The sequence below is a fragment of the Diaporthe citri genome (genome assembly GCF_014595645.1).
Source record: "Diaporthe citri strain NFHF-8-4 chromosome Unknown scaffold_4, whole genome shotgun sequence".
NCBI lineage: Eukaryota > Fungi > Ascomycota > Sordariomycetes > Diaporthales > Diaporthaceae > Diaporthe > Diaporthe citri.
The window spans coordinates 5,362,263-5,387,908 of record NW_025064849.1 but is presented as its reverse complement, the minus strand read 5'-3'; the positions used below and the strand labels follow the sequence as shown (position 1 = coordinate 5,387,908).

Genomic DNA, 25,646 nt, shown 5'->3' with positions numbered 1-25,646 from the left:
TTTATATATTATAACTTATTTCTTTTATTTATATTAAACTTATTAATAAAAATAAATTAATTTATATAAAGCTTTTAAGTTTTAATAATTTAATTAACTTAAATAAGATAATTTTATTAAATAATAATTATATTTATAATTATTTTATTTTATTTACCTTCTTTAAGTACTTAATTAATAATGCTTAAAAAAATAAATAAATTAAAGTTATTTATTAAATATTATTATATTTTATCTTAATATAAAATATTCTTTAAAATAAAATAATTAAAGAGGGCTTAAGTAATAAAAATATATATTAAAAAGAGTAAATAATTATAACTTAAATTATATATATTATAATAAAAGTTAATTAATTAAACGGCTTTATATAAGCTGCTTAGCTTAATAATATTATTACTTATTAAATTTCTTTTTCTTAGCTTTTAAATTTATTAATTAAAATACTTTATAATTCTTATAATAATGGCATTATTTACTTAATTAATATTTAATAGCCCTTAAATTATATAAAGCTTTAAGGGGGTTAAATAATAAATAATAATTATAAAATTATTATAAATTAATTTATAATAATTAAAATATATAACGTAGTAAAAGGCATGGCGTTATAAGGGTTGTGGGATAAGTAATTATATTTAATAATTAAAAAGGCGATGGTATGATAAGTATATATAATTTTTAGTGTAAGGTAATATATATAGGCCACTAGCGCTAACATGGAATGATTGATTGCATATGAGAGTAGCTATGGCGCGAGTTGATGCATTGGTGTACCCTCCGATTTTGCAGGTGCAAATCTTCGCATTCTTTAAAAAAAAAAAAAAAAAAAAAAAAAAAAAAAAAAAAAAACAAATTCCGAGAGCCAGGATGCTGGTGGTTCAGTACGACATGTCCCTGAACTCACTTTCGGTATGATGCTCCCTAGCTTGACGCCTTCCTGAGGTTCAGTTGACCAAGCTCGGTGCGACTGCCTATTCTTGTGGATTTTCGAATACATTGTTGGACTAAGCCACTTGTCCTGTTGGGTGGCGAGCCGAAAGCCTGCCAGATCACAGTCTTCACTATAGGCAATCGTTAAACGAAAAATCAAAGGTTTGTGTTTCGCTAATAAATCAGGAGTTCAGTACAAAACTTAATTTCTACTGCTTGTCTTTGTTGCTGTAAATACACCTCCGGGATTTACTCAGCGAATCTGATTAACACTCGACATGGATGACCAGGATCAAGCATCAGGCGTCAATCTAGTGGTGCCGCCTGCTTCATTTATCGGCAGAACCCCAACGTGGACTTCCGCGAGACTTCATTTCTCAGGGATTCGACTGGGCGAAATCATGAGCTGCCTTCGCCGTCTGAGGTCGACGAGCGCAATGCCAAAAATCCCGGTCTTGGCGTCACGATATATGAGGGGTTGAATCTTGTGGTCAAATCTGGTCATTGTCAACATGGTCGATTGGAGGAAGCTCTTATGATGCGAGCACTGCGAAAGGCTTTTCCAAATGGAGAGGTGCCGGTTCCTGAGGTCTTCGGCTGGAAGACCATAGGCGAGTTGGAATACATTTACATGAGTCTTGTCCCAGGTGTGCGCTTATTTGATGCATGGGATTCTCTATCTGCAGATGACAAAACATCCATCTGTGACCAGCTAGGGAAGATTCAAACGGATCTCCAGAAATTGAAGCATCCGTCGGGCACTTTTATTGGTAAGCAAAACAGTCACCCGAAAGCCATCATGAATAGTCAGGCTACCCACTCTAAACGGTTAAGGCGGGATCTGCAACTGATTTTTCGTTGGAACCCAATATAGGATCCCTCACTGGAGGTGTACTTCACGATCGCTATTTCACCTGCCACCCAAGGATTACATCAGCAGGTCCATTCGAGAGCACCAGGGATTTCCACGATTACTTCCAGTTCGCATCGCTCGCATGGCTCCCAATGGCAGAAAGAGATTTTGAGGACCCCTATCGGCCTTATCTGCCTGACGTTGCCCCAATCCGTTTCTCCCACGAGGACTTGCACCTGGGAAATATCATGGTCTCAGATGATCCGTCGGAGCCGTGCAGGGTAACGTCGATCATTGACTGGGAGGAGGCTGGATGGTATCCAGAATACTGGGAGTACTGGAAGACGGCAGTGGTGGTCGGAGAAGAACATGAGATCTGGACCGGAGGCGGGACAGACAGTGACCCTCGCGCATATGTTGATAGGATCTTCCCAAAACGATACCACGACGAGTTATTTGCTGTTGGGGAGTACTGGGCTGCGAGAGGGTATCGTTGAAGGGCAGCCCTCAATTGATTCTTGTTTCTGTTCCAAGGTTGCTAGCCTGGGTTGAACTGAGCAGGACTGGCCACCCTGATTGCTAAACGCACTTCGTTCGAAATACTTGTCCGTAGTGAGCTCGTGGTGCTCGACAGGCATGAACCGAATTTCGGACCCAAGAATAAATAACCCATAATGCGTGAGCGTGCAGCTTGGCCTTCTGTGTCCAATCTGCACCCGGTTTGAGTCGGTCGCTGCGCCGAAGACATAAAAAGAGCGAATCCTTGGGCCCAAATAGTTGTCCCACCAGACTGCAATGAATTAGAGATGAGCGCCTGAAGTAAGCGTTACGAGGTCTTGTGGAGAGCGAACAATTTCGGAGAAACAAGGCCTGAATAAAAGGAAGCATATTGTATAGGTCGGCTACACTTGATACTTAGACAGAGTATAAAAGCACTCCTCTCAGCGTTTCAGTCCCCAAAAGATCAATCACATCTCGAGACTCCAAAGACCTCAACAAGCGACCCGCCATTCACTTAGAAACTGCTAGCCCGTATCAAATCAGCCGAGTCGAAACCCAAATGATCATCGACAATTTCCTTAGGTGGTGGCGGTGGAATTTCCTCGTCAGATTTTACCTTGTACCAATCCTCAGGAAGGGTCGTTCCCGATACCTCCGCCATCTTCTTCTCCTCGACGTCGAGGATTCCAGGGTCCGCGACGGCTCGGGTCTTGCGCACAAGTTCACACACGTCCTCGAAGTTCGTCGGACCGGCTATGTCGCGTATTGAACGGAGAATGCAGGCGGTGTCATAGCCGTAACTGCCATCCTTCAACAGGCCCTTGAAGACCGGAAGCTGGGGGTGATCCTTGCCGTTGAACTCGGCGCGGTCCCGCAGGCTTGATTGTGAGACGATGAGCCACACTGGGATGTCTTCGTGCCCGGCATCTATCGCAACCAGGTAGTCTGTGTCTTCTGTCGGCGGCGTTCGCCCCGGAGTCACCAACGAGTCCCACACCTCCCTGGACGATGTTCTCACTGCGAGATTTCCCAGTACGATGATATGGTTAGGTAGAGTGGGGCCTTGGTCACGGGCTTGGTCATCAGGTAATGGTTTTCGATATCTGACCTTGTGGAGAGGGTTTGCCGTGCGCTTCCAGGGAGTTGGATCGTCGGGGGTCGGAGCAAGGTTATCACGGCAGTAGATGCGGTCCAGTCCAAACGGTAGTTCCTGGGTGGAGATGGAGTGAATAATGATCTCCCGTCTTGGCATCCTCGAACAGTGGTATCTTCGGTATGCCTTTTGCCCAGACTTTCAGGGATGGGAGGTCTTTGCGGCGCATTCCGGACAGCTTCTGCAGCCAGTGCCGATGCATGGGCCTTTCGAGGAGCTGGTCGTTTGGCTTGCTCAATTCGTCAGAGCGCATGAAGTTGTGAGGCCAGCCATCGCCAATGTCCCAGTCCTTCCATCGGCTGAAGTAATCAACCTCGTCCCAATGATCGCCATGCCATTCTTTGTAGTGCTCATATCCATCGTTTTCCTCGTCGTCGCTATCATCCGCGGAAACATAACCTTCCTCGAAGGTGTCGGTTTGGCTGGCAGTCCGCGTCGAGAGCTCGGCATCAGCTTGATCATCGTAAGTCAGTCAGTCGCGCTCACCCAAGTTTCGAAGGGGCCAATATCAATAGACTCGGTGCTGCTACGGATGTATGCACTCTTCTCTTGTGACCATAAAATAAAGAGACTTACGTTCGTCCTGCACCAATGTCTGCGATGAGTTCGAAAATGCTAAGGGTATTCCCATGGTGTCTGGCAGCTTTTCCATGCTCGATTCACAAGCGGACATCTTCAGACAAGTTCGGGAGGCGTGGAGTAATGAACGTCAAATTGGGGGCAATAAGGCCCCTTGGGGATGACTGACTAATGACTCCAAGCCAAACGCCTGTCCGTCAGCCTAAACGTTGCCTGTACCAGAGTAATGTGGCTGGGCCGCAAGGTGGCATTTAAGCGCGCTGGGTTAGCCGTCGAACAAGCCAATAGGGATAGGTGGCACAGCAAAACAGTGGCAACCTATGACAGCCCCAACTGCGCCGTAGTCTACAAGGTCCACTCCGGCCCTGCTCATCGGCAAGCGATGTGACAGTCATTTTAAAGTTCTCCGACGCGCGGCAATCCATGTTTATTGATGACTAACGACTTCTTGTACTTCATGCACCCAATCATGAATGGGGTGTCCGGAATAGCCGCGCATGGTACTCGGTCGATGCGGCCACAGGCCGGCGTATCGCGCAACGGCTCATTCGCAGGCCGGCCACCATTGTGTGTCGAGCAGCACATTCCTCCCATGTACCTAGGGGCAGGTATTTGTCCCTTAAAAATAGAAATAAGTTACAAGGCAAACTATATACAGAATTGCTGTCTGCTCGGAGAACCTCTCGAGGTTACGCAGCTAACCCTTATGACCGTCCCAATTAATGTCTTTCGAAACCATCCCTCGCCATTGCTATAAACTGAACCTTGAACTCAACTAATTGATTGGCATTTTGGCACATTTTCATTCATTCATACCACTTTAAGCCCCGTTCGTTGCCAACCTCAGAGTGTGATTACTATCATCCATCTTCTGTTTTTCTCGCTGCTGGCACCAAGCAGAGCAATGTCTCAAAGACCTCTAGCCGATCTGAATCACAACAACATTATCAATTTCAAAATTCCAAACAAACAGGACCGTACCAAACATGAGGCCCAATTTACCCAAATGCTCGATTCTATGGACAAGGCCGAGGATAATTTCGGAGTGCTCCTTGCGGCCGCCACACGAATGTCGAGCATTTTCGCAAATTTCAACCAGTCCACTAGATTTGACACTGAAGGTGTGAACAATTTGGTTCAAGATCTCAAGAAGATTTTCGCACTTCTCCGCCTGCGCCTACGTCGAGATTATGGTTTCGAAGCGCGCCCCGGCAGAAGAGTCGCCACACCTGGTGAAAGACTGCCGGACAGGATTGTCCAGGATGCCTACCAGAACCTCTGTCCCCTGACGACATTGTTGCAGTCAGTTGCACAAAGTATTAGTGATTTGAAAGTGGGCGTTCAATCCGGATCAACACACAATGGTTGGGGTGCTATCGACCCGCTTCGCAGGGTCCTCAACCGGATGGAAGAAAATTTGTATCAGGTCGGCGGCGAATACACTGGCTTGGCACAATGCATCATGTTCCATGAGAGGAATTCACGATACATTGTCACGTCGACTGCACCTCGCTACAAACACATCAACGGCCTACAAATATACGCGCTCGGCCTATGGCACAACAACATTCTCAGAATGAGGAATGTACTCCCGCCGCAGTCCCTTGAACGCGTTGAGAAATTGGAGGACTATTCCGAAAACCTGAAGAAAGTATGGGTAAAGCTACCAAAGGAAGGGAGAAAGTGGACTGGGGCTGCGCCGCCGGTCGTGGAGTCCATCATGGGCTGTAACGCGTCATTCGGGAACACAGGAGTCTACATGACGGCTTGCCTCTTGGACCACCTCAGATTCCAGATGACCCGGCCCGAGAAAGCGGATAAGAGTGAGCGCAACGCAGGGAACAGAGACGTCCACGGTCCGTTCTCATGTGCAGAGTGGGAACTGTACATCACCTTGTTGAACGACCCGGACCCAGACCAGCCCTATGCTCCTCGTGTTGTTGCCATGAGCTATGGCATGCCAAAGGCGAGGACGTGGGAAACACACAAACCCGCCCAACGCCCACCTACGACAACAAACGTTCCGCCCAGACCGTCCCCACTGCCAGCTTACCCTAAGCCAACGTAAGTGGTCTTGTAGGATCCTCATGCCAAGAGCCTCACTCGTTCATCCCTGTACTAACTAATTGTTACTGTATAGCGCACAGAGAGTCGGCATGGGTAAATCCTCAACGTTTGGAAACCATCCGCAAGCACTGCGACACGAAGCCGCCGGCCAGGTCATTACGAAAAGACCAACCCCGCCGCAGAAGTCTCATCCACAAGGCTACCACACTCAAGCTCCAAGACCGGCACCTGCTCCATATACTCAACTGCCGGAGAAGAAAAAGGCCAAGCCGAGAAGATGTTGTTTCTAACATGATAGCCCCCTGGGTACAGAAACCGACATATTGTATTGAATATGTATGAGACACTGGTGAAATACACTTTAGCCACAATAATAAGTATGAATTTCATAGTAAATACATTACTCGAGCCATATCTACAGCTAATCGGAGCGCATCACCCAGGCCTATTCACATTCCCACACCCAAACACCCAAACATCCAATCGTTCCTTCTGCCCAGGGCACTTGCGCTGGGGGCTAAGTGCTTATGGTTTCAACTTCTGCCTCAAAAATATACTCTCACGGATGTAACCGTTTGGGCAATTTTGGTAGGCAGACAGGGCTAAGGAAAAGCCCGACTGATGTGCTCTGTGACAACGAATTTGCCTGGCCCTTGGCTAGACCGACGTGGCCTGCGGATTTATTCTTGCAACACAGGAGACGCGTATGGCTCGGGCGTAGAAGGGGTGAACAAAGATAGTACGCCTTTGCTGGGCGGGAACTCAAATGCGGCAGAGTTGACAGACTCCTTCTATGTTGGAACCAATTCAATCGTCAGGCTCGGACACCCACCCTTCTTTTAATATTACAAAGTCATAGGTCAGCATCAACAGCACTCAAGCCATCAGGATCTCTTGTGGCTGGAAGCTCCGCCCAAGGTAGGCAAGTTTCGTATACGTTGTTGCTTTGGTCAGATGTTTTGCAATAAACTTTCCGTCGTACTCATGGATGTGATCGCTGACATTTCATATTGGTCATTTACTCTCGATGCAAGTGGCTGTTCTTTGTCGGGTTTCATATATCTCACAAAGAAAGCCATTTCCGCCGTGCATGTTCTTACATCTGGACCGACATAAGGTGTCTATGCAGCGGTAGGACAAAGACACTTGACCAGATTATTACCCGAAGACCTCCATCAGATCCCTAAGAGCTAGCAATTTACAAACATCACTACCGAGGCAGCTTTCAAACAGTGCTTAATTTTATAAAGTTAGGCGGTGCCTGCCTGAGGATCGACAACAGAACACCGGAGTCTCGTAGAGCCTCGCCCAGCAGCTTACATCATGCCGAAGGACCCAGAGCCAAGGGGCCGAGAGTTGCGACAGTTGTTCGGGCAACTCTGCGACCAAGCGGCCGACGTCGCGGCGTCATTCCGGGCATGCAGGTGCAGCAAAGACGTTGGGTCGACAGGAACGGACGGCCGGGGAGGGGTGAATGCGCTGAGACGGGAACTGGTAGTAATCCGGCAGAGAGTGGGAGCAGGCTCGGCCGGTGATGACCTGAGCGACGAGGACTTGAAGAGGACACTGGCCAGGCTCGAGTCGCAGGTATCTGCCCTGAAGCAACGCACAACAGCACCGAGCGATGAGCCTGCTGAGAGTACCAGGACTGTCGGAACACAGACGGAACCGGCCATCCCCGAGTCGCGGGAACCTGCACTCGATGGGGCCACCACAACACCAACTGATGGGCGCGCTGAGAGTGCCGCGAAGATTGGAACCCCGACATCACCGGGCGAGGAACGTACCGAGAGCCCCACAGGTGATGATGTTCCCGTAGAACCAGCCCACGGCCCGCTGACCCTGATGCGCCTCCCGCCAGAAGTCCGCGCCCGGATCTGGTGGGAGGCGCTTCGCCCGGAGGCCGGGTTTGTACCCATTGTGCCCTGGGCCGCCCTCCAGAATGGCTATGTTGACAACAACGGCCGCATCCGCGCCCGCATCCGCACCCGCAGCAGCGGGCGGTTCCACCGCGCGCGCACGGCACTGATCGATCGAAAATCGGCCCCTTATGCCAACGAACGTGCTCCTGAGGCCAGGGGATTTGCCCATTCCTGGATGCGCGCGGGTGAGCACTGGGGCGCGCCGTGGACCGGCGGCTGGGCCCTCCTCCACGTCAACAAGCGGGTCTACGAGGAGGCCGAGGCGGCGTACTGGCGGCGGGTTGCCGCCGACGGCCTGATGCTCTCGTTTGGCTGTGGCATACACATGGCGGATTACTGGGGCTTGGCTGTCGCGCGGACCTTCTTCAACGACTTCACCACGCTGTACCTGCAGAACATACAGCGGGTGCACCTCGACCTGCGCAGGCCCGACCGCGACGACGGCCCGAATGGGTATGGGGGGCAGGCGTTTGTGGTTCAGAGAGCAGGGGTTCAAACTATAAATTTTGTGCGCGCTTTGGGTGCCGTCCTAACCAACATTAGCACCAGACTTACGAGCCTGCGGCATCTATCACTGACTTTGGGCGGCTGGGTGCCCGATGTGCGCCAGACACCAGTAAGTGGAGTACAATTTAGTTAACCTGTGTTTTTAAATAGTGCTAATAGTTATCCCCAGTGGATAGAGGACACCGACTATCCCGACGCACGCCTCCAGAGCTCACAGCATTGGGTCACCCGCTTGCAAAACATCACCGGATTGACTCGGTTAAGGCTGCGAGTAATGTACGCGCCCAGAGACCCGGACACAATCAACGCGAGACTAGATCGAGACCCGGGTGTTCAACGCACCATTCACTTCATGAGCATGCTGCGGGGCTCGATGCTGGTCAACGGAGACGCACTCGGTGTTGGGAATATGAGGGCCTGGGCCAACAAGCGCCAGCTGGAGTTCGCGACGGCTGATCGATTCAGAATAGTGGTGCAGTGCGATGACAGCTGGGACGAGGAGAGTAAGGAGCATCGTCATTACGTGGAGGACGATGAATATGATCGCCTCGATGGACCCAATAACTTTGGTGACAAGTTCCGGTGGGATCCTGATGCTGATAGTTAGATTAAATTCTACGACTAATGTATAGAATCTCCTCTCAGCGAGCTTCGTTAAGGAGATAAAGGGGTGGCGGCTTGCTTGGATGGAGGGCTCCTGGCTGGCCACAGCCTCGGTGAAAACGCGGTCTTGTGAATCATCGACGTGCTATCCGTCAGCGACACTCTGTGCCTCGTCCACGAGTGCGTCCTCCTCATGCGGGAGCGCTGCAGCTTGGATGGCGCGAGCCGCGGCGCGATGCTGGCAATCTCTCTGGGTGCCGAGTCTGAGCAGACGGCGGATTTGCTTCCGGATTTGCTTCAGGATTCCTGCCAGGTCGCCTTCGTCAAGGGACCATCCCCGGTCATCGTCAGCGGCCTGGCCGCGCAGCTGGCAAACCTTCAGGCGGAACTGCGGACCAACAAGACCGGCGCTACCATGTTGCTTGTTCCCTTCGGCTTCCACTTCTCGCAGACGGACGCCATCGTTGACGTCTTCAGCACCTCCGCTGCCACTGTTCACATCGGCAAGCCCGCGTGTCGACCCTGGCCGGTGTCATCGAGGACTCGGTTGACGCCGCGTATTTGGCAAAGGAAATCCGCTCGCCGATGCAATTCTTGTCGGCTATGCAGCGAGTCTAGCAAAGCGGCCTTATCCAGAACGGCTCAGTCATCGTGGAGATAGGTCCGCACCATAACTGCATCGGATATGACGTGTTTTAATCGCCTCTGGTACCTTGATGGATTTCCCTCTGGCCCAGTCTTCATTTTCCCGGGTGTGTTCAGCACTAAATCATATACTGCAATTTCTAGAGCAAAATCGCTGACCCTATTAGACATTCCAAAGATTTGTCTTGTCTTCATTAACACTTTACTATCATTGCATGGAGTGCACTCAAGACATCGTCCCACGATGCAACGTGGGAAGCTCAGTGTTCATTCAGCAGGAACTACAAATTTACTCAAGTACACTTTGCGCATAAGCTAAAATATCGCGTCGATCCCCCCAGGATCTATATGAAAAGGTAAGAAGGCGCAAATCAACCTGCAAAAAGGTTCACTAGTCCAATAGTGACTCACTGCGAGTGCTAATCAAGGTGTGTTGGCGTTGGAGACTCAAACTCGCAAGACACAAATCTTCGACTACTAGAGTCCGATCACTTTCCAAATTTCAACCACTAAGAGTTATTAGTCGCCATAATTACGGCCACCAGGGTACCTTTTACTCATCGTGAACCTCCGTGAGCAGCACATAAAGGTACTCTCCCACCTAAAGCATCGCTCTAATAGTTACTGGTCGCGATTGTCCACCAAGGTGTCCCTTTTCCTGGTATTAAAAGGCGGTCCCTCCCCCCGCCCCCGAGACATTTCCCAAACTCTTCCTGGACACACGCACCTCGGATTTGCAAGCAAGAAACAAAAACCAAAAACACCGAAGTACTCGAACCACTACTCTACAAATCGCTACTACCAAAGTTGGTCTGCAGCCCCGGTTCTTCTCTGAAACCTCTATCCTCACTCAGAGCTCTACTCTCAAACCTCTCTCTCCTAAACCTCTCTCAAATCTCTCTCTCCTCAACCCCTCTCCTAAATCTCTCTCTCTCAAACCTCTCCTCTCAAACCTCTCCTCTCAAACAAAGCTCTTCTCTCAAACCGCTACTACCTACGAGAATCGGTCTGCAACCACTACTCTTCTTCTCTCAAACCTCTCTCCTAAACCTCTCTCCTAAACCCCTCTCCTAAACCTCTCTCCTAAACCTCTCTCCTAAACCTCTCTCCTAAACCTCTCTCCTAAACCTCTCTCCTAAACCTCTCTCCTAAACCTCTCTCCTAAACCTCTCTCCTAAACCTCTCTCCTAAACCTCTCTCCTAAACCTCTTCTCTCAAACCACGTCTCTCAAAGTGGATTCGAGTCACTTCTTCTGTTTAAACCACGCCTCCCCAAAACTAGTCAGGTAATTCCTCCCTGCCCCCCTCTGCTCTCACACATGTACACCTTCTCTAGTACCACAGTTCCTCATACTAATGCTCTCACAGATTTCTACATCTGCAGTTCTTCAAACTCCCAACCATCGGCACATGAGCAACCTTCACAATCTTGTGAACGTCATGATGCACAGGAAGAACAACGAGCGCAGCCTTAGGGCCGCTCTTGACGGCACACGTCACAAAATCACAAAAAAGCACGCGGCTGTGGAGGCCTCAGGACTCAACCAATGTGTGCGTGACACATCGGTCGAGGACCTCGATTTCCATTTCGAGCGTCTCAAGCTTGATTTGGAGGTCCTAAATCTACCGTTCGAGGGTGTCGGTGAGTATCTTCCATTCATAACTTTCATGAGTGACTTGATGGCTAACCCTTTTGCAGTCAATATCGCAAACACAGAAGAAATAGCCATGAAACTTGCAACCGAGGCTTCTGAGGCTGCTTTCGACCCCACCAGACGGTTCTTCAGCACACACGGTGCAACAGGTCGCGGTGATGAGGCAGGCTTATTAGCCATCTCAAGGTGTCTAAGCCTGGCCGCCACGGATCTTCTCCGCACCCCATATCAACAGAGGGCGCCTAAGATCACAGTCTTTACGCACTACAAAGACGCTCTCCGCAGACTCGAAGGGGCACGCGGCATCAGCACATCTCAACACACCGACTCCACCACCGAGCAAGTGCAGGCCACACCAGCTCTCGTGGAGGTCATCAAAAAATCACGCTTCCTCTGCCGCAAACTCGGCGCCAGACTCGAGTTGCAATGGATGCCGCACCATGCAACTGACACCGAGAGGCACAGACAAGCTGAAGCTGCACCAACATCTCAAAAACCAATGCCGGCATCGAAAACTCTGCCGTCTTTCCAACGTCTGCGTCGAGATCAAAACCTCACGTCAAGTCAACGCGCCTTCCATCGGCGAGAACTTGCACACCAACGGAGGTCCTGCCGCGGTCAACCATCGCCGCTGGCCAGACAGGCAAATTCAGCCTCGTCCACAGAACAACAAGCTCAAGCCGAGCCTCGGCACCTCATCGTCGAGAACTTGCGCGAGCTCCGAATTTAGGACGACTACTCTGTTGTCTGATACGATTGAACTATTACGAAACATGGGTCCAAGGGAGCAAGCATAGCGTGGGAGTCTCTTTTTTCCCCCAAAGGGGTTTTTTTAGGGTTTCGTGGAAACAGATGGTCACACGAGCACAGGATGTCATGTGCTCGGGCCTCGGGGTACATAGATTTGATTCAGAAAACAAAATCAACTACTGTGAGCCCAATTTGTTTTTGGTGCCAAGTGACATGTTCTAGTCGCCTCATCATTGAAACATGCTCGAACTCCTCCACATGTGCCACAAGCGGACATATGTACCGATCTCGGGGTACGCAGGAGAACGTTATCGATTTGCCGGAGTAATGGGGGCCTCCGATACGTGCGGGTCCTTTCTTCCTAATTCTGTAAATTGATAACATGCTAGAAGTCTCGCCATGAGCCATTCAACTGAATTTCATATTGTCTATGAACACCTGTTTGAGGCGAAAGGTCGAGGTCAAATCCACAGACCGCCAGCCTGACTACCGTTCCCCGCCCGTGAGCGCTCCAGCCGCTGGAGGCCTGGAGACTCAACAGGCTTCACCCACCCTTCTTCCCTTGGAGTAGGCCCGAATACAAGTCATTCAATCTTAAATATAATAGCCTTAGTCTAGCACTAGCCCCGTCAGCTTTGCTTCTTATAGCCTATTTCATGGCTTTCTCTTGTTACCAAGAGTCCTTGCATGCATAGTTAGGGTGTAGCACGGTGAGCACTAGGAAATTCAGTCAGCTAATCAATAGCTTACATCATATTGTATCGCCTACTCCAGCCCTCCAGGGTCGGTATAGTCGGCTGGAAATCGAGTGAGTAAGCTTCAGCCTCGAATGTGGAATCAATTGTAGCTCAAAATTATGGTGTATTGTGGAACCTTCAACCGTAGCTCTATAAGTAGTGCTGCTACGCTTGAAAGATAGTCTCTCTCCACCCATCCATATATGCCTCTCTCTTCGTTTTAACGGACATCAAGAAGGAACAAGTCAACCAATTCTGTTCCACATCTTTCACAAACATCCAACGCCATGATCACTCCTAGCTTCCTCCCTTTTCTCCTGGCCATCGCCCACCTGGCACAACCCTCCACGGCCCAGTGGCAAGCCGGCAAGGGGGCGCAGGTCAACTTCTACCGCGACACCAGCTGCTCCCAGTTCCAGAGCTCCGCGACGGCGTGGTGGGACAGGTTCCCCCGGGTCTCCGACTATGCTCCGTACAGCGACGAGCCCGAGTGCCTCAGCCTCAACCCTCCCGGCGACGCGAGGAGCGTCAACGTCGCGGCCATGTGGAGGCACGACAGCAGCGCGTCCAGCTCCGGCATCTGCAACTTCTTCGACGGGTACGGCTGTACCGGCTCCGTCCAGACGGGAAATTATGCCTCTGGAAATGGCCAGTGTCTCGCTGCGAGGAGCGCAAGTGGTGGTTACTTGTGGAAGAGCGCAAAGTGCTGGGTCCGTTATTAGAATCATGTGCAGAAGTGCGATATGTTCTTGGGCATTCATATCGCTTTGGAGATTAGTAATTCAGACATCAGCTCCTACATGGATGTATAAGGAATCTTGGTATTAGTAAATGATAATCATGATTTATAACTCCTGCCAACAGTTTCTTTTGACCTGTTCCGGATGTCATTTTAGTATTTTATGTCCATTTAGAATGAAGTGTGTTGATCCTGAATTAATAGAGGAAAGCTTATTAGTTAAACCGTGACAGGTGGATCCGTTTTTAAACTGATTGGTGCCTATTGTCGCCCTTCTGGGAATTGTTCCAGCGACTGGGTCGAGGAAGCCCTCCACACCGGATTGCGCAATTATCGTTGTCATGGTCTTGGAGGATCACTGTCCGCACCTGTAGTGGCAGTCCCTGCACGTACCTGGACTCGGTCAGCACAGTCTCGAGGAGCCGGGAGCTGCTTTTTGCAACGTGAGGGGGTTGACTCCTGTTCTCCAGGCAAGCCGAACCGGTTTTGGGTCACCCGGAACGATCCTTGCGAGACATTTGCATGAGTGCGTCGTCAGCCATGCAAAGAAACATCAATCGATCTGCTGTATTCAAGCATTAAATGGCCAGGAGAGGGATAGTATAGTAGGATGCTTGCTGAACTGCATCAGCAAGCAGGGCTGCAGATGCAGAGTAACGTTAACCGGAGCTGTGCCAAGCTTGATCTCAAGTTCCCCAACATTATTGTTTGTAGCTACAAGCATTTCTTAAATGTGTCGGGTATGAAAGAGGTACTGGCAAATGTTGCAGCTAGTAAAATCAAGAAGCAATGTATTCAACCCTCTTCCGAATCCTGACGTCGACGTATTGAACCTCTTCCTCCCCCCGCCTTCGGACACACCTGGGAGGGGCAATAATCGGGCAATGACATGTGCTTCGGGAGACACGGTCTATGAGAGCAAGAATATAAAGCAAGCTCTCCTCGGGCACCATACAGTTCTTTCTACCGGCCAAGTAGCTTTGTCTGCCTCTTTGCCCTTGCTTGTTTGAGGGGAAGATGAAGCGTTCTGTTGTTGCAGGTCTGTTCGCGCTGGCTCACAGGGCCGTTTCGGCGCTGCCATTACTCATTTCCAACACCGACGTACTCGATACTTACGATTATGTCGTCGTTGGCGGCGGCACCGGTGGGATGACCCTCGCGAGCAGGTTGTCCGAGGACGGCTCTAGTATGTGCTGTTTCGCCGTATTCAAGGGTCACCGGACTTACATCATTATAGGCACTGTTCTACTTATTGAGGCGGGTCCATTGTAAGCCTGAAAAGTCCAAAGCTATCCGCTGTTGAATCGACTGATTCGAATGGTGATAGGGATGACGGCGACAAAGAGATTAGGATTCCCCGCTTCTACGTTGGAGCAAGAAGTGGGATCCCCGAGGACTTCAAATATGCATGGCACATCAAAACAACCCCGCAGACTGAACTCGGCAACCGTAGTATAACTATCGCCCAAGGGAAACTGGTCGGAGGTGGGAGTGGTATCAACGGGATGGTCTACGACCGCGGCCGAGCGGCAGACTACGACTCGTGGGCGGACATCGGTTCGAAAGGGTGGGACTCTGCCAGCTTGCTCCCGTACTTCAAAAAGGTTGATAAATGACCTGACTTGGATCGACTTTCAGCGTGTGCTTACGAAGATAGGCTGAAACCTTCACGCCTCCACCGGAGAAGCAAGCGAACGAGTTCAAGATTACCTGTGATCCCGATTGCCACGGCTTTGAGGGACCGGTTCAGTCTAGTTACCCGGCTTTCGTGTACCCGCAGCATAGTGAGTCAATCGCCGCGTGAGTCAAGGCAACTCTCGGCCGCTATTGACCAGGCTTTCTAGATGACTTCATGGATGCTATGGATTCTTTGGGAGTCCAGAGACCTTTGGATCAGTCGTGTGGTGATACCCTTGGCGCTTATCTGTCAACACACTCGATTCATCCGGTCAATCGATCGAGATCATACCCGCGCGTGGTCTTTTACGACCCTGCGGTTGATCGGGCTAATCTTCACGTGCTAACTGAGCATCAAGCGACAAGACTGATCACCGAAGTTGTTGATGGAATGGTGAAAGTGACTAGCGTCGAGGTGGGTACTTCTCAATTTCTTCTTAGAAAGAGGAGTTGATGCTGAGGCAATACCCAGTTCGCTGCGTCCCGTAACGCTTCAAAACAAATTGTTGATGTCCGCAAAGAAGCTGTACTCTCGAGCGGGGCTTTGCACTCCCCACAATTACTCCAGCTGTCAGGTATTGGTAGCTCGAGTCGATTGGCAAAGCTCGGGATCAACTCGGTGGTTGACCTGCCCGGAGTGGGACAAAATCTCCAGGACCATTACATTGCACACACCAGCATGTCGAGTAGGCTTCTTTCTCTACCCAATCCCATTTGAAACTTTGGACGTGCGAGCTGAGCAAAGGCTGTAGTCAATCCAGATCTGGAACAGGCCTCTGACCTCACTACTAATGCCACATTCGACAAGGAGCAAGGCGAACTGTATTACGCGGAAAGACAAGGTGGGCAGATCTGAGACTGAAGTGTGCAATGAAAGCTGATGAAGAGTGCTAGGTCGTTGGACAGCTGGACCTCTCTCTTCCTTGGCGTTCTTGCCTGTCCTTAATTGGACCGAGGACGGTGAAGCAATACTATCTGGAATGGACGCCAAAACCGCGACGAACTATTTGCCGGAAGATACCGAACCATCCGTAAAGGCAGGGTACCGAGCGCAAGTGGAACACATCGTCAAGATGCACAAGGAACGTAGCACTGCGGGACAAGAGCTCATGTACGTGGGCGGGGGCACTGGCCTGACCAGCATCCTGCTTCATCCTCTCAGCCGAGGATCAGTGCAGCTCAAGTCCACGGACCCCTTCGACGACCCGTTGGTAGACCCACGTTACCTTAGTCATCCCTCCGACGGTCAGCTCCTTGCCGAGTCTGTCAAATACAACCGGAAGATCATAGCAACGGAGGCACTGCAGCGGACCGGGGCAACGGAAACATTCCCGGGCACCAATGTGACCTCTGACGAAGCCATTCTCGAGGCCCTGAAGCCCATTATCACCACGGTGTGGCATCCGGCAGGCACCTGCGCGATGATGCCTCGGGAAGTCGGTGGTGTGGTAGATTCAGAGTTGAAGGTATATGGTGTCGAGAACCTACGGGTTGTTGATGCCAGCGTTATGCCGATACTCCCAGCCGCACATATGCAGGGTACCATCTACGCCATGGCTGAGAAGGTATTTATTCTCCTCTTACCACTCTAAACCGGACGGAAGATCTTGCTAATTTCCACCACAGGCTGCGGATATGATGACGGTCAGTGCTTAGACTTGTCAAACCTGAACGAGTTTCGGACGGGTCGCGGGCATGGACTGGTCCCGGCTCATGTGACAATATTTGCACCGTTCAACTTGGTACCGAACCAGCAAGATCTGTTCGAAAGCCACAGAATATCCCTCTGATAGGGATGAAGCTCAATGTATCATTGACAGTGACAATGCTTGCTTAGTCATGGTCGCGGACACCACTGCCAAGTGACTAACTGCTGCCTGTGACATAAAAGTGGCCGAATAGCCACAAGCCTTAATTCCTGCTACATCACAACGAATGTGACATTTACTGTACCCTGCAAACTCTCCTGGATCACTGGGTGGAGTAATTGGGTCTTGGCCCGATTCCAAGGTCTCGAGATAAAACTGCTTAAGTGCTTATTAGTTATTAACTGCGGATAGAAAACGGAGATTGGGATACACTAAATCCGAGGGTACACGGATACCTCATAAGCGCTATAGCTTCAGCTGATTAGAGCCTCCCGTCCAAAGCCAATTCGTACACCAGCCCCTAATTCTCACTCCACGCCTAGTTCTCACACCGCATTGATAATCCATCATTTGTAATGTCGCCAAAGTTTGTTGCCGCAGTTTGTTATGTCTTATTTGTCATCAAGACTCTGGGATGGGAGATAAAAGGCACACAACCCCTGAGCGGAAAGTAGACAAAACGCCAGTGTCGTTACACATAAGACTTCCTAAGAAATCGGCAGGCCTTGTGCTATTCCAGCAACCCTAACTACAATGGACGTGGCTCTCATCACCGGAGGTAACGCTGGCATCGGCGAGGCCGTTGTTCGTCTCTTAGCCAAGACTCCCAATTTCCACGTCATTATTGGATCTCGCCGTCTCGAATCGGGCAACGAGCTTGCCAACTCTCTCAAGGAGCAAGGCTACTCTGTTTCTGCTATTCAATTAGATATCGCTTCCGACGACTCAATCGACAAAGCCATCGAGGAAATCGCCAATAACCACGGAAAGCTCGATGTCCTCGTCAACAATGCGGGCGTTCTTCTGGATACTCACCAAGACGCCTTCGTATCTACTCGAGATCTTTTCTCCCAGACATTCAACACCAACGTCTTCGGTACTGCGGCCCTGACTGAAGCTGCTCTTCCCCTGCTGCAAAAGGGCAATCATCCTCGTGTAGTCTTCGTCTCATCGACAATGGGCTCGTTGGCGGTCTCAGGCGACCCGACTACTTTCTTCTACAACGTCGATTACAAAGCCTACGACGCTAGCAAAGCGGCTGTGAACATGCTAGCAGTCAATTATGCCCGCATTCTGAAGCCTTATGGTGGAGTTTCGAACGCCATCTGCCCGGGTTTGGTCAAAACTAAGATGACTGGGTTCATAGACGCAGGTACGCCTGTTGAGGTTGGAGCTGAGCGCATCGTCCAGCTCGCAACCGCTGCACCAGGTGGTCCCTCTGGAACCTTTTCGAACAAAGATGGGCCTATTCCTTGGTAACGCTAGGGATTTAACTGCTCTGTCACAAAATTCGGTGTGGGTGTGTTGGTTGTGGGTGTGTTGGTTGCGAGTCGATTGGGTGTGGGTGCGTTGGGCATAACTAAGTGCACTAAGCGTGTAATGTATCTGTATACCATCCGTTAACTTCAGTGCCAATATCACTCTCTCAAACTATCGATCATGATTATTTCCTTGGCAGACTCCCACGATTCATCTGTGTGACCAATATGAATCTGGCACACATGGTCTCCACTCCTCCACCTCAGGCTCGTCCTCCGCACCCGTCCCCATGCGCACCTGCATCACAGAGATTGGGTCGAGGATCAGGTTCCTCAGCTTCAACTGGTGGAGGATTGCGCCGTACTTCTCGTACCGGTGTGAGCCCTGAGGCAGCGGGTCTTCCGTGAACCTGAGCTCACGCCCTGCACTAGTGGTAGCCACATGCCTCCAGGCCTCGATCACACCGTCCCACGCGATAGGGTTCTCCTCAGCATCCCAAGAGCACCTCCAGGTAAGCCTAGCGGCGCTCGAGTGGGCCGTGCCTGTGGCTTCGTATCTAAAGATGGCGGCGTGGCCGTTCCCGCAGGTCCAGATCTCCATGATTTGGAGGTTCGGCATAAGCAGGGCTGCCTTGGCGGCCAGGTGCAGGAGCTCCTGGGTGTCCTCCTGGGTGGGTTCGAGCCAGTGCTGGGACGTCAGGGCGATCGACTCGAGCTTCGGGAGTGTGCGTGGTTGGGGTTGTAGACAGTCCTTTGCGTCACTGACGAAGGACACTGCAAGGTTCTTCATGTTCGGCGCTGACATGGCCACCCAATGAAGAAATTTGATCCCAGATGGTCGGGGGGCTTTCACCCCTTGCGGTCCATGCATCTTTGTGCTGAAGTCTTCAAACAAAGAGAAAGTTTCCATCGGTGATGGAACGGTTGGACCAAAGATAGTTTTACTGCAAATCGAAGGGCCCAAGATGTAGCCGAGTTTCCAATCCGGGTAATCAGGGGACTGCGTTCTCCAACGTTCGCATCGCATGTTCCGGAGACCAGTCAAGCTCTCCAGGACTAGCCTCCTGAGATGAATGAAATCGAGCGAACGGTAATGTTGTCGGCGCATGAGAAGTGAAGACACCATCTTGACCTCGGGAAGACGGTCCCGGGGCTGTCCTGGCCTGAATTTAACGCCGAAAGTGTCAAATTTGAGGGGGCTTATGAGCCGTTCCGCAGAATCTCGATTATTATTGGAGATTGGGTTGTTGGAGCCAGACGCACTTAGCAAGACGAGGTTGTTCATGTCGTGGGCTGCAAAATCCCTCGAAAATAGTTCTTCTAGGGTGGCGGCTGGCCTGCGCATCTCAATTGGATGGCGTGCGATGTAGTCTCTCTGTGCATTGATCTCGGCGCGGTAGGGGTAGTCGTCTTGGTGCTCGATATCGCCCTTGAGCAGGTGCTCTGAGTCACATGGAGAATGAGCGCTGAGCTCTAGGGCCAGCTGCTGCCCGTGGTTGGCGTCCGTCTTCTCCCACCTTGAGAGAATATCCAATAGCTTCCAAAGAGATTTCGTAAATACGACATTGTTCCTGCACATGTCAGCATGATTTCGCGCTCAAGGCCTGTCGTATGTACGTACCTCACGGCCTCCTTGTTGCTCTGGGGCGCTCTGCATTTGTAGCATGTATAATTTAGCAGCTCAACCCGGAGCCAGATGTGCTGTATTCGCGGCATGCGAGATGTTGTCGAAGCCAAGACCTCGGCAGCTTTTGTCCCTCTTGTTCTTCCCCGGGCTATCGTCATGCCCTTCACACGACGCTTGACAATTTTTTCGAATGATTTCAGGTCTCCCTCGTGCAGAACGAGCTTTCTGAAAGTTATCTTCTCGAAGAACGCCTGCCACTCGGAGCACACGGCGGCGCAGGCCGCACGAGTCCTTCCCCCTTGTGCCGAACCGCCATTGCAGTCATCTGCCAGCTCTCCTAATATGATATCTTGCACCAGCGAAGGAAGCTTGCACCAAGGAATCTTAGAGATGGTGTATACCTGACCTCTGTGCCGTGGTCGCAGTTCCATCCTGCTCGAGCTGCCGTTCTCAAGTCGGGTTGTGGGGGTGCGTTCGGTGCTGAATGGTACGAAGGATTTATTCCTTGACGACTTTTGTGTTCCACGAAATTTCTAAGAAGGAACTAGTTTCACATATGACAAAATATCTCTTCGTGAGCAAGTCGGTGCTCTTCTGCTCTGCGCACGGGCTGGTCATCCAGGGCACTAGTCAATTGGTGGTGTATCGATCAAGACTTAGCATATCTAGCCTTTGCAACCCATCAGTAATCTGTCGTGCCGGCCATGATCGGCCTGGATTTAGCGGAGCAAACCAGAGTCTACACCAAGCCCTCTGCGCGCTGTTGGCGGAGCTGCAAAAACTTGCCACGCGCAGGCGGTCCAGCCAAGTCACGAGACCGCTGAGTTTGGCACCATTTTGTATGCCGAAACTGAAACATTTTGGAGAGCAGATTCGCATATGTGATAAAATAATTTATGCATATGAGTGCCCGTAACTTGACAGCGTTCTGACACACGAAAGAATAGTGAGCATCTCTATGTCCCCCCTGCAACGTGTTCAATATCGACGTTTCTGCCTGATGGAGACGAGGCAGGCATGGGTGACAATTTCGATTTGTCTTGGGCACAAAGCAAGCAAAACTGTCAAATGTAAATCGACATCTGTTACCTGCAGAAAGTTTTGTGGGGAAGTGTGACTGGGCACTTTCTACCTAGGTACCATTGTCCTCAATTGCTTACCACGGGTGACTTCAGGACTTGATCTCAAGCGCTTGCCGTGCCGCCTGCCCGCGTGTCGCACGTCGCACGTCGCACGTCGCACACTGCAGACACGTGTCGTCATGTGCGCCATGCAGGGAGTGAAGGATCGTTGGCTAAGAATGGCAGTCCTAACTTAGCCCAGTCATCCTTCTCACCCGCTTGTGTGACAGACGACCGTCTCGGACATTACTTGTCGGACGCCTGTGGGAAAATCGACAACGACGCTACCTCACCCGTCTACAGCTCGCTAATCTTTGCTCTTGTATAACCCTATTCATCAGTAAATTGAAGTACATGTGACCATCGAGACAACCTCAGTTGCTTCAGCGAGGCTTTCCTAGGTATTAGTCAGAAATCGCCCCGGTATCGTCAACAGCCCTGCAAAATCACCATTCAAGATGTCAAACCATGGAACGAATCCTCTGGGATTGGACTCAGAAAAGCCTGGGAACGAAACGCCTCTTGGTTCATCTGAAGCGAAGATAAAGGGCAAGGAACCTGCGGCTGAAATAGGCAACGAGGATTAAACAAACATGGGCGACGGGCAGGCGGATAACACATCGACCATGTCTTTGAGCACAGACACCGTCCCAGCCCAGGAAACTAGCATTTCCTGCGATCCCAATGAGACCTCGAGCTCCGGCACTGCTCAGGTAATCACAGCGCCCCAGCGGCTGAAAGTGGGCGAGTCGATGACCGCTCACGAAGCCAGCGGGAAGGGCGCCAAAGACATGGCCGCGTACAAGTTCTGGTCCACCCAGCCCGTCATGCGCTTCGACGAGGAGGCCAAACAAGTCGAGGACGGCCCTCTGCAGCACCTCAAGCTGCAGTAAATCCCAACGGAGCCGGCCCCGCCTGCTGTCGCGGGCTTCGAATGGGTGACCTTGGACGTGAGCGACAACGCCGACGTGGAGGACGTCTGCGAGCTAATGAACAGGCACTACGTCGAGGACGCCGACGAGATGTTCCGCTTCAACTACGGGACGGGCATCCTGAAATGGTACCTCACGTGTCCAGGCTGGAAACCCCAATGGTCGATCGGGATCCGGGCGACGCAGTCCCGCAAGCTCGTCGCCTTCATCTCGGCCGTTCCCGGTCCAGCTGCGCGTGCGCGGGAACGTCCTCGACGCCGCCGAGGTCAACTTCATCTGCGTGCACAAGAAGCTGCGGTCCAAGCGTTTGGCTCCGGTGCTGATCAAGGAGATCACCCGGCTGTGCAACAGGGAGCGCGTCTGGCAGGCTATCTGCACCGCCTCGGTCGTCCTCCCGAAGCCTGTGAGTACGTGCCGGTGCTACCATAGGGCGCTCAACTGGCAGAAACTCTACGAGGTCGGCTTCAGTCACTTGCCAGCCGGGAGCAAGCCCCAGCATCAGGCTCACAAGTATGCCTTGACAGGCCAGACGTCTATCAAGGGCTGGCGGGAGATGCAGGCGAGGGACGTCGATGCCGTTCACCAACTTCTTTCGCGACTCCTTGAGCGCTACGATATAGCTCCTGTCTATAGTCGTGAGGAGATCAGGCACTGGTTTGTCCCCGAGCTGGCTGAGGGTGATGACCAGGTCGTGTGGGCGTACGTCGTCGAGGTATGTGTTACACATTACCACAGTCTTGATCTATATGCTGCAAAACACTAATGTACATACAGGATGGTGGAGGGAGAATTACAGACTTCGTTTCCTTCTTCTCCCTGGAATCGTCCATCATTGGAAACCCGAAACACAAAGCCCTCCGAGTGGCTTATCTATTCTACTATGCATCAGAGGGCGGCCTCACTGCGCCAGCTGACCGGCCAGCATACAAGACACGCCTGAATCAGTTGATCGGCGACGCTCTCACAGTTGCGAAGCGTGCCAAGTTCGACGTCTTCAATGCATTATCTCTGATGGACAACGCTCTCTTCCTCGAGCAGCAGAAGTTCGGTCCTGGTGATGGTCTATCGCACTACTATCTCTTCAACTACCGGGTTGGTCCGGTGAGAGGAGGCATCGATAAGGAGAATCAGCTGGACGAGCAGAGGCTTAATGGTGTAGGGTTTGTAAACCTTTGAATAGAACTCAGACATGGAAGACTTCGAAGATCCTTCAAGTTGCTTCCACACGATGGCAGTTTTTAAAGCTTCGTGTTGATGCCAATGTGTTTAAAATTACTCTTTGTTATAACTTATTCTTGTCAGTCGACTGGACGCCGAGCTGTTCTACGCATGGTCGCCATGCTGCTTTGCCTCCGCAGACTCCGTGACAAGATCATGCTTCTTGAACTGACGAGCCGGGACCCGCCTCTGGAACAAGATGTCGAGCTCCTCGTACGTCCTGCCACGGCTTTCCGGCAGCCTAAAATAGCACCAAAGGAAGCACACGAAGCTGATACCGCCGAACAGGAACCCAGCCTTCCCACCCCAGTTGCCCTCGTTGCTGTTCAGCATGTAAGGGATTGCTACCGTAAACACGATGGATGCCGCTGCCTGCACGGCCGTTCCAATTGCGATGGTCTTGGTCCTCAGCCGTGTTGCCGAAATCTCCGAGATGATGACGAAGCAGATGGGTCCCACGGTCATCTGATAGATGAAAGTCCATACATCCATCATCGACGCCATGGCCCAGATGGCTCCGTTGTTATTAACGGGGATGCTGAGGAACCCGATAATGAAGAGAATGACTGTCATGGCCACTATACCAGACGTGTAGATTGTGCGACGACCCAGATTAAAATAAGCCATCAAAGGCCAAGAAATGACCGTTCCCACAAAGCCCATGGCCGTGTTACCAACGCCCACTGATCACCACCATGTTAGCTTTGTTATTAGGTCCAAGACACGCAAGATGAGTCTGAGCTTACTATTGAAAGCGTCGGAGCTGGCCAGGCCCGCTTGTTCAAAGAAGTAATTCGCATACCCAATGAGCGGGTTGCCGCCAATGACCTGGATCAGGTAGACCATGACGGAGATCTCGGTCCTCGTGAGGTTGCTTCCCTTGAAGCAGTCAAGATACGTCGTCGTGGACTCCATCTCCTGCTCAAGCAAATCGGTCTGCTCGATCCCGACCAGCATCTGCTCGACGTCCGGGCGCTTCTTGGCCGAGCTGAGCCGCAGCAAAGACTTCCGGGCGTCTTCCTTCCGGCCCTGGCGGATAAGCCAGTACGGAGACTCGGGGGCAAACGGCAGCGCTGCAAGGATAACGACAGGCCAGACCCATTGGACAGCCTGCAATGTCATTTTTAGTAAAATATTCCCACCAGACAAATCGGGGGTTTATAATCAGTGGCTAAACTCACAAAGGGAATCCTGTAGGCCCACTCGTCCAGGCGCGTCTCAACACCAGCCGCGCAGCCCTGGCCGATGAACTGGCCGATGACGAACGCCAGGTTGACAGACGCCGTCAGCACACCGCGCAGGGCGAGCGGGCAGATCTCCGAGGCGTAAGTCGGCGCGATGACGACGTAGAACCCGTACGCCAGACCGCCCAGGATCTCACCAGCACACAGCATGCCGATGGAGGTGGAGAAGAACTGCACAAAGACAAAGACGATGGAGTAGACGCAGCACACGGCGAGGGGCACCCGCCGGCCCCAGCGCTCCATGAACCACCCGCTCGCCAGGGCGCCGAGGACCTGCCCGATGGGGTTGCCCATGCCCAGCGCAGTCTGCCACCGGGCCGGGATCTCGTACGACTCCTTGCCGTCGTGGGTGACGAGCTCGCCGTACTTTTGCTGGAAGGCGGGCAGCGCGTAGAAGGAGGTGATTATCTGCGCGTCGAAGCCGGCCATGATGACCGCGATGCAGAAGAATGCCGACCAGAAGGTGGCGGCCGGGTACTGCCCCACGGCCTGCCAGAACCCCGTCTCGTGCTCGATGACCGTGATCTCCCGCGTGGAGCTTTCCAAGATGATGCCATCGCGTTTTGAGGCGACGTCGTGGACGCTCTCACCGTCTTTCTTCTCCGCCATGGTTGGTGGTGGTTTGGTGGTTAGCTGCCTGAGAGCAGGTCCTGGTATCAACTAAGATGCATGGCTCGGGGGTGTGGTTTTGGAGGACGCCGGATCCTCGCCCTTTGCTTAAGTATAAGGCGCGGTGCATGCCTTTTCGGCGGTGTTCCTCTCCGCAGATTAGGACTGGCTCGTATCAGTGTGACTTGACCGCATCAGGTGAGCATCCGTATCGGCCCGGCAAGCCTGAGGGGGCCTTATCTCCGTGAGAGGTGAGAACGGCACTTCCAGGGACGGAGTCAGACAGGTGGGCGATGTGACCAACGCGGAGAAATGCATGCTGGCACAGACCACTCTCCGGGGATCCCCTGGAGAATGTAACCATGCCCAGGAACATCCACAGGATCTATCGCACTATGATCTGCTGTTTACTTGTAACGTAACTCTGGTGAATCATCTTGCCCGTTG

At 51.6% G+C, this 25,646-nt stretch overlaps 11 protein-coding genes across 11 annotated transcripts; 8 read left to right on the top strand and 3 right to left on the bottom strand.

The window, feature by feature from the left end:
• Positions 1 to 870: 870 nt before the first annotated feature.
• On the top strand, positions 871 to 2,283 carry INS49_010575 (uncharacterized protein; the record flags this gene model as incomplete). The annotated part of the gene is made up of 3 exons (XM_043171300.1): positions 871 to 912; positions 1,277 to 1,703; positions 1,808 to 2,283. The coding sequence occupies 3 exons, from the start codon at positions 871 to 873 to the stop codon at positions 2,281 to 2,283; spliced, it is 945 nt and encodes a 314-aa protein (XP_043025865.1).
• A 518-nt stretch (positions 2,284 to 2,801) lies between these two features.
• On the bottom strand, positions 2,802 to 4,071 carry INS49_010574 (uncharacterized protein; the record flags this gene model as incomplete). The annotated part of the gene is made up of 4 exons (XM_043171299.1): positions 2,802 to 3,241; positions 3,285 to 3,304; positions 3,548 to 3,893; positions 4,017 to 4,071. The coding sequence occupies 4 exons, from the start codon at positions 4,069 to 4,071 to the stop codon at positions 2,802 to 2,804; spliced, it is 861 nt and encodes a 286-aa protein (XP_043025864.1).
• An 852-nt stretch (positions 4,072 to 4,923) lies between these two features.
• Positions 4,924 to 6,376, top strand: INS49_010573 (uncharacterized protein; the record flags this gene model as incomplete). Its single annotated transcript, XM_043171298.1, has 2 exons — positions 4,924 to 6,083; positions 6,160 to 6,376. 2 exons carry the CDS (start codon positions 4,924 to 4,926, stop codon positions 6,374 to 6,376), a joined length of 1,377 nt encoding a protein of 458 aa, XP_043025863.1.
• A 1,033-nt stretch (positions 6,377 to 7,409) lies between these two features.
• Positions 7,410 to 9,122, top strand: INS49_010572 (uncharacterized protein; the record flags this gene model as incomplete). Its single annotated transcript, XM_043171297.1, has 3 exons — positions 7,410 to 8,461; positions 8,552 to 8,624; positions 8,685 to 9,122. The coding sequence occupies 3 exons, from the start codon at positions 7,410 to 7,412 to the stop codon at positions 9,120 to 9,122; spliced, it is 1,563 nt and encodes a 520-aa protein (XP_043025862.1).
• Positions 9,123 to 9,311: 189 nt separating this feature from the next.
• On the top strand, positions 9,312 to 10,244 carry INS49_010571 (uncharacterized protein; the record flags this gene model as incomplete). Its single annotated transcript, XM_043171296.1, has 2 exons — positions 9,312 to 9,633; positions 10,192 to 10,244. The coding sequence occupies 2 exons, from the start codon at positions 9,312 to 9,314 to the stop codon at positions 10,242 to 10,244; spliced, it is 375 nt and encodes a 124-aa protein (XP_043025861.1).
• A 929-nt stretch (positions 10,245 to 11,173) lies between these two features.
• INS49_010570 (uncharacterized protein) lies at positions 11,174 to 12,148 on the top strand (the record flags this gene model as incomplete). Its single annotated transcript, XM_043171295.1, has 2 exons — positions 11,174 to 11,405; positions 11,463 to 12,148. The coding sequence occupies 2 exons, from the start codon at positions 11,174 to 11,176 to the stop codon at positions 12,146 to 12,148; spliced, it is 918 nt and encodes a 305-aa protein (XP_043025860.1).
• Positions 12,149 to 13,192: 1,044 nt separating this feature from the next.
• On the top strand, positions 13,193 to 16,977 carry INS49_010569 (uncharacterized protein; the record flags this gene model as incomplete). Its single annotated transcript, XM_043171294.1, has 9 exons — positions 13,193 to 13,503; positions 14,706 to 14,912; positions 14,972 to 15,248; positions 15,302 to 15,428; positions 15,489 to 15,736; positions 15,794 to 16,007; positions 16,074 to 16,163; positions 16,216 to 16,886; positions 16,948 to 16,977. The coding sequence occupies 9 exons, from the start codon at positions 13,193 to 13,195 to the stop codon at positions 16,975 to 16,977; spliced, it is 2,175 nt and encodes a 724-aa protein (XP_043025859.1).
• A 746-nt stretch (positions 16,978 to 17,723) lies between these two features.
• On the top strand, positions 17,724 to 18,449 carry INS49_010568 (uncharacterized protein; the record flags this gene model as incomplete). Its single annotated transcript, XM_043171293.1, has 1 exon — positions 17,724 to 18,449. One exon carries the CDS (start codon positions 17,724 to 17,726, stop codon positions 18,447 to 18,449), a length of 726 nt encoding a protein of 241 aa, XP_043025858.1.
• Positions 18,450 to 18,659: 210 nt separating this feature from the next.
• On the bottom strand, positions 18,660 to 20,164 carry INS49_010567 (uncharacterized protein; the record flags this gene model as incomplete). Its single annotated transcript, XM_043171292.1, has 3 exons — positions 18,660 to 19,246; positions 19,712 to 20,019; positions 20,070 to 20,164. 3 exons carry the CDS (start codon positions 20,162 to 20,164, stop codon positions 18,660 to 18,662), a joined length of 990 nt encoding a protein of 329 aa, XP_043025857.1.
• A 1,625-nt stretch (positions 20,165 to 21,789) lies between these two features.
• INS49_010566 (uncharacterized protein) lies at positions 21,790 to 23,304 on the top strand (the record flags this gene model as incomplete). The annotated part of the gene is made up of 4 exons (XM_043171291.1): positions 21,790 to 22,085; positions 22,152 to 22,256; positions 22,315 to 22,840; positions 22,903 to 23,304. The coding sequence occupies 4 exons, from the start codon at positions 21,790 to 21,792 to the stop codon at positions 23,302 to 23,304; spliced, it is 1,329 nt and encodes a 442-aa protein (XP_043025856.1).
• Positions 23,305 to 23,451: 147 nt separating this feature from the next.
• On the bottom strand, positions 23,452 to 25,199 carry INS49_010565 (uncharacterized protein; the record flags this gene model as incomplete). Its single annotated transcript, XM_043171290.1, has 3 exons — positions 23,452 to 24,029; positions 24,093 to 24,456; positions 24,528 to 25,199. 3 exons carry the CDS (start codon positions 25,197 to 25,199, stop codon positions 23,452 to 23,454), a joined length of 1,614 nt encoding a protein of 537 aa, XP_043025855.1.
• Between the last annotated feature and the right edge of the window lie 447 nt (positions 25,200 to 25,646).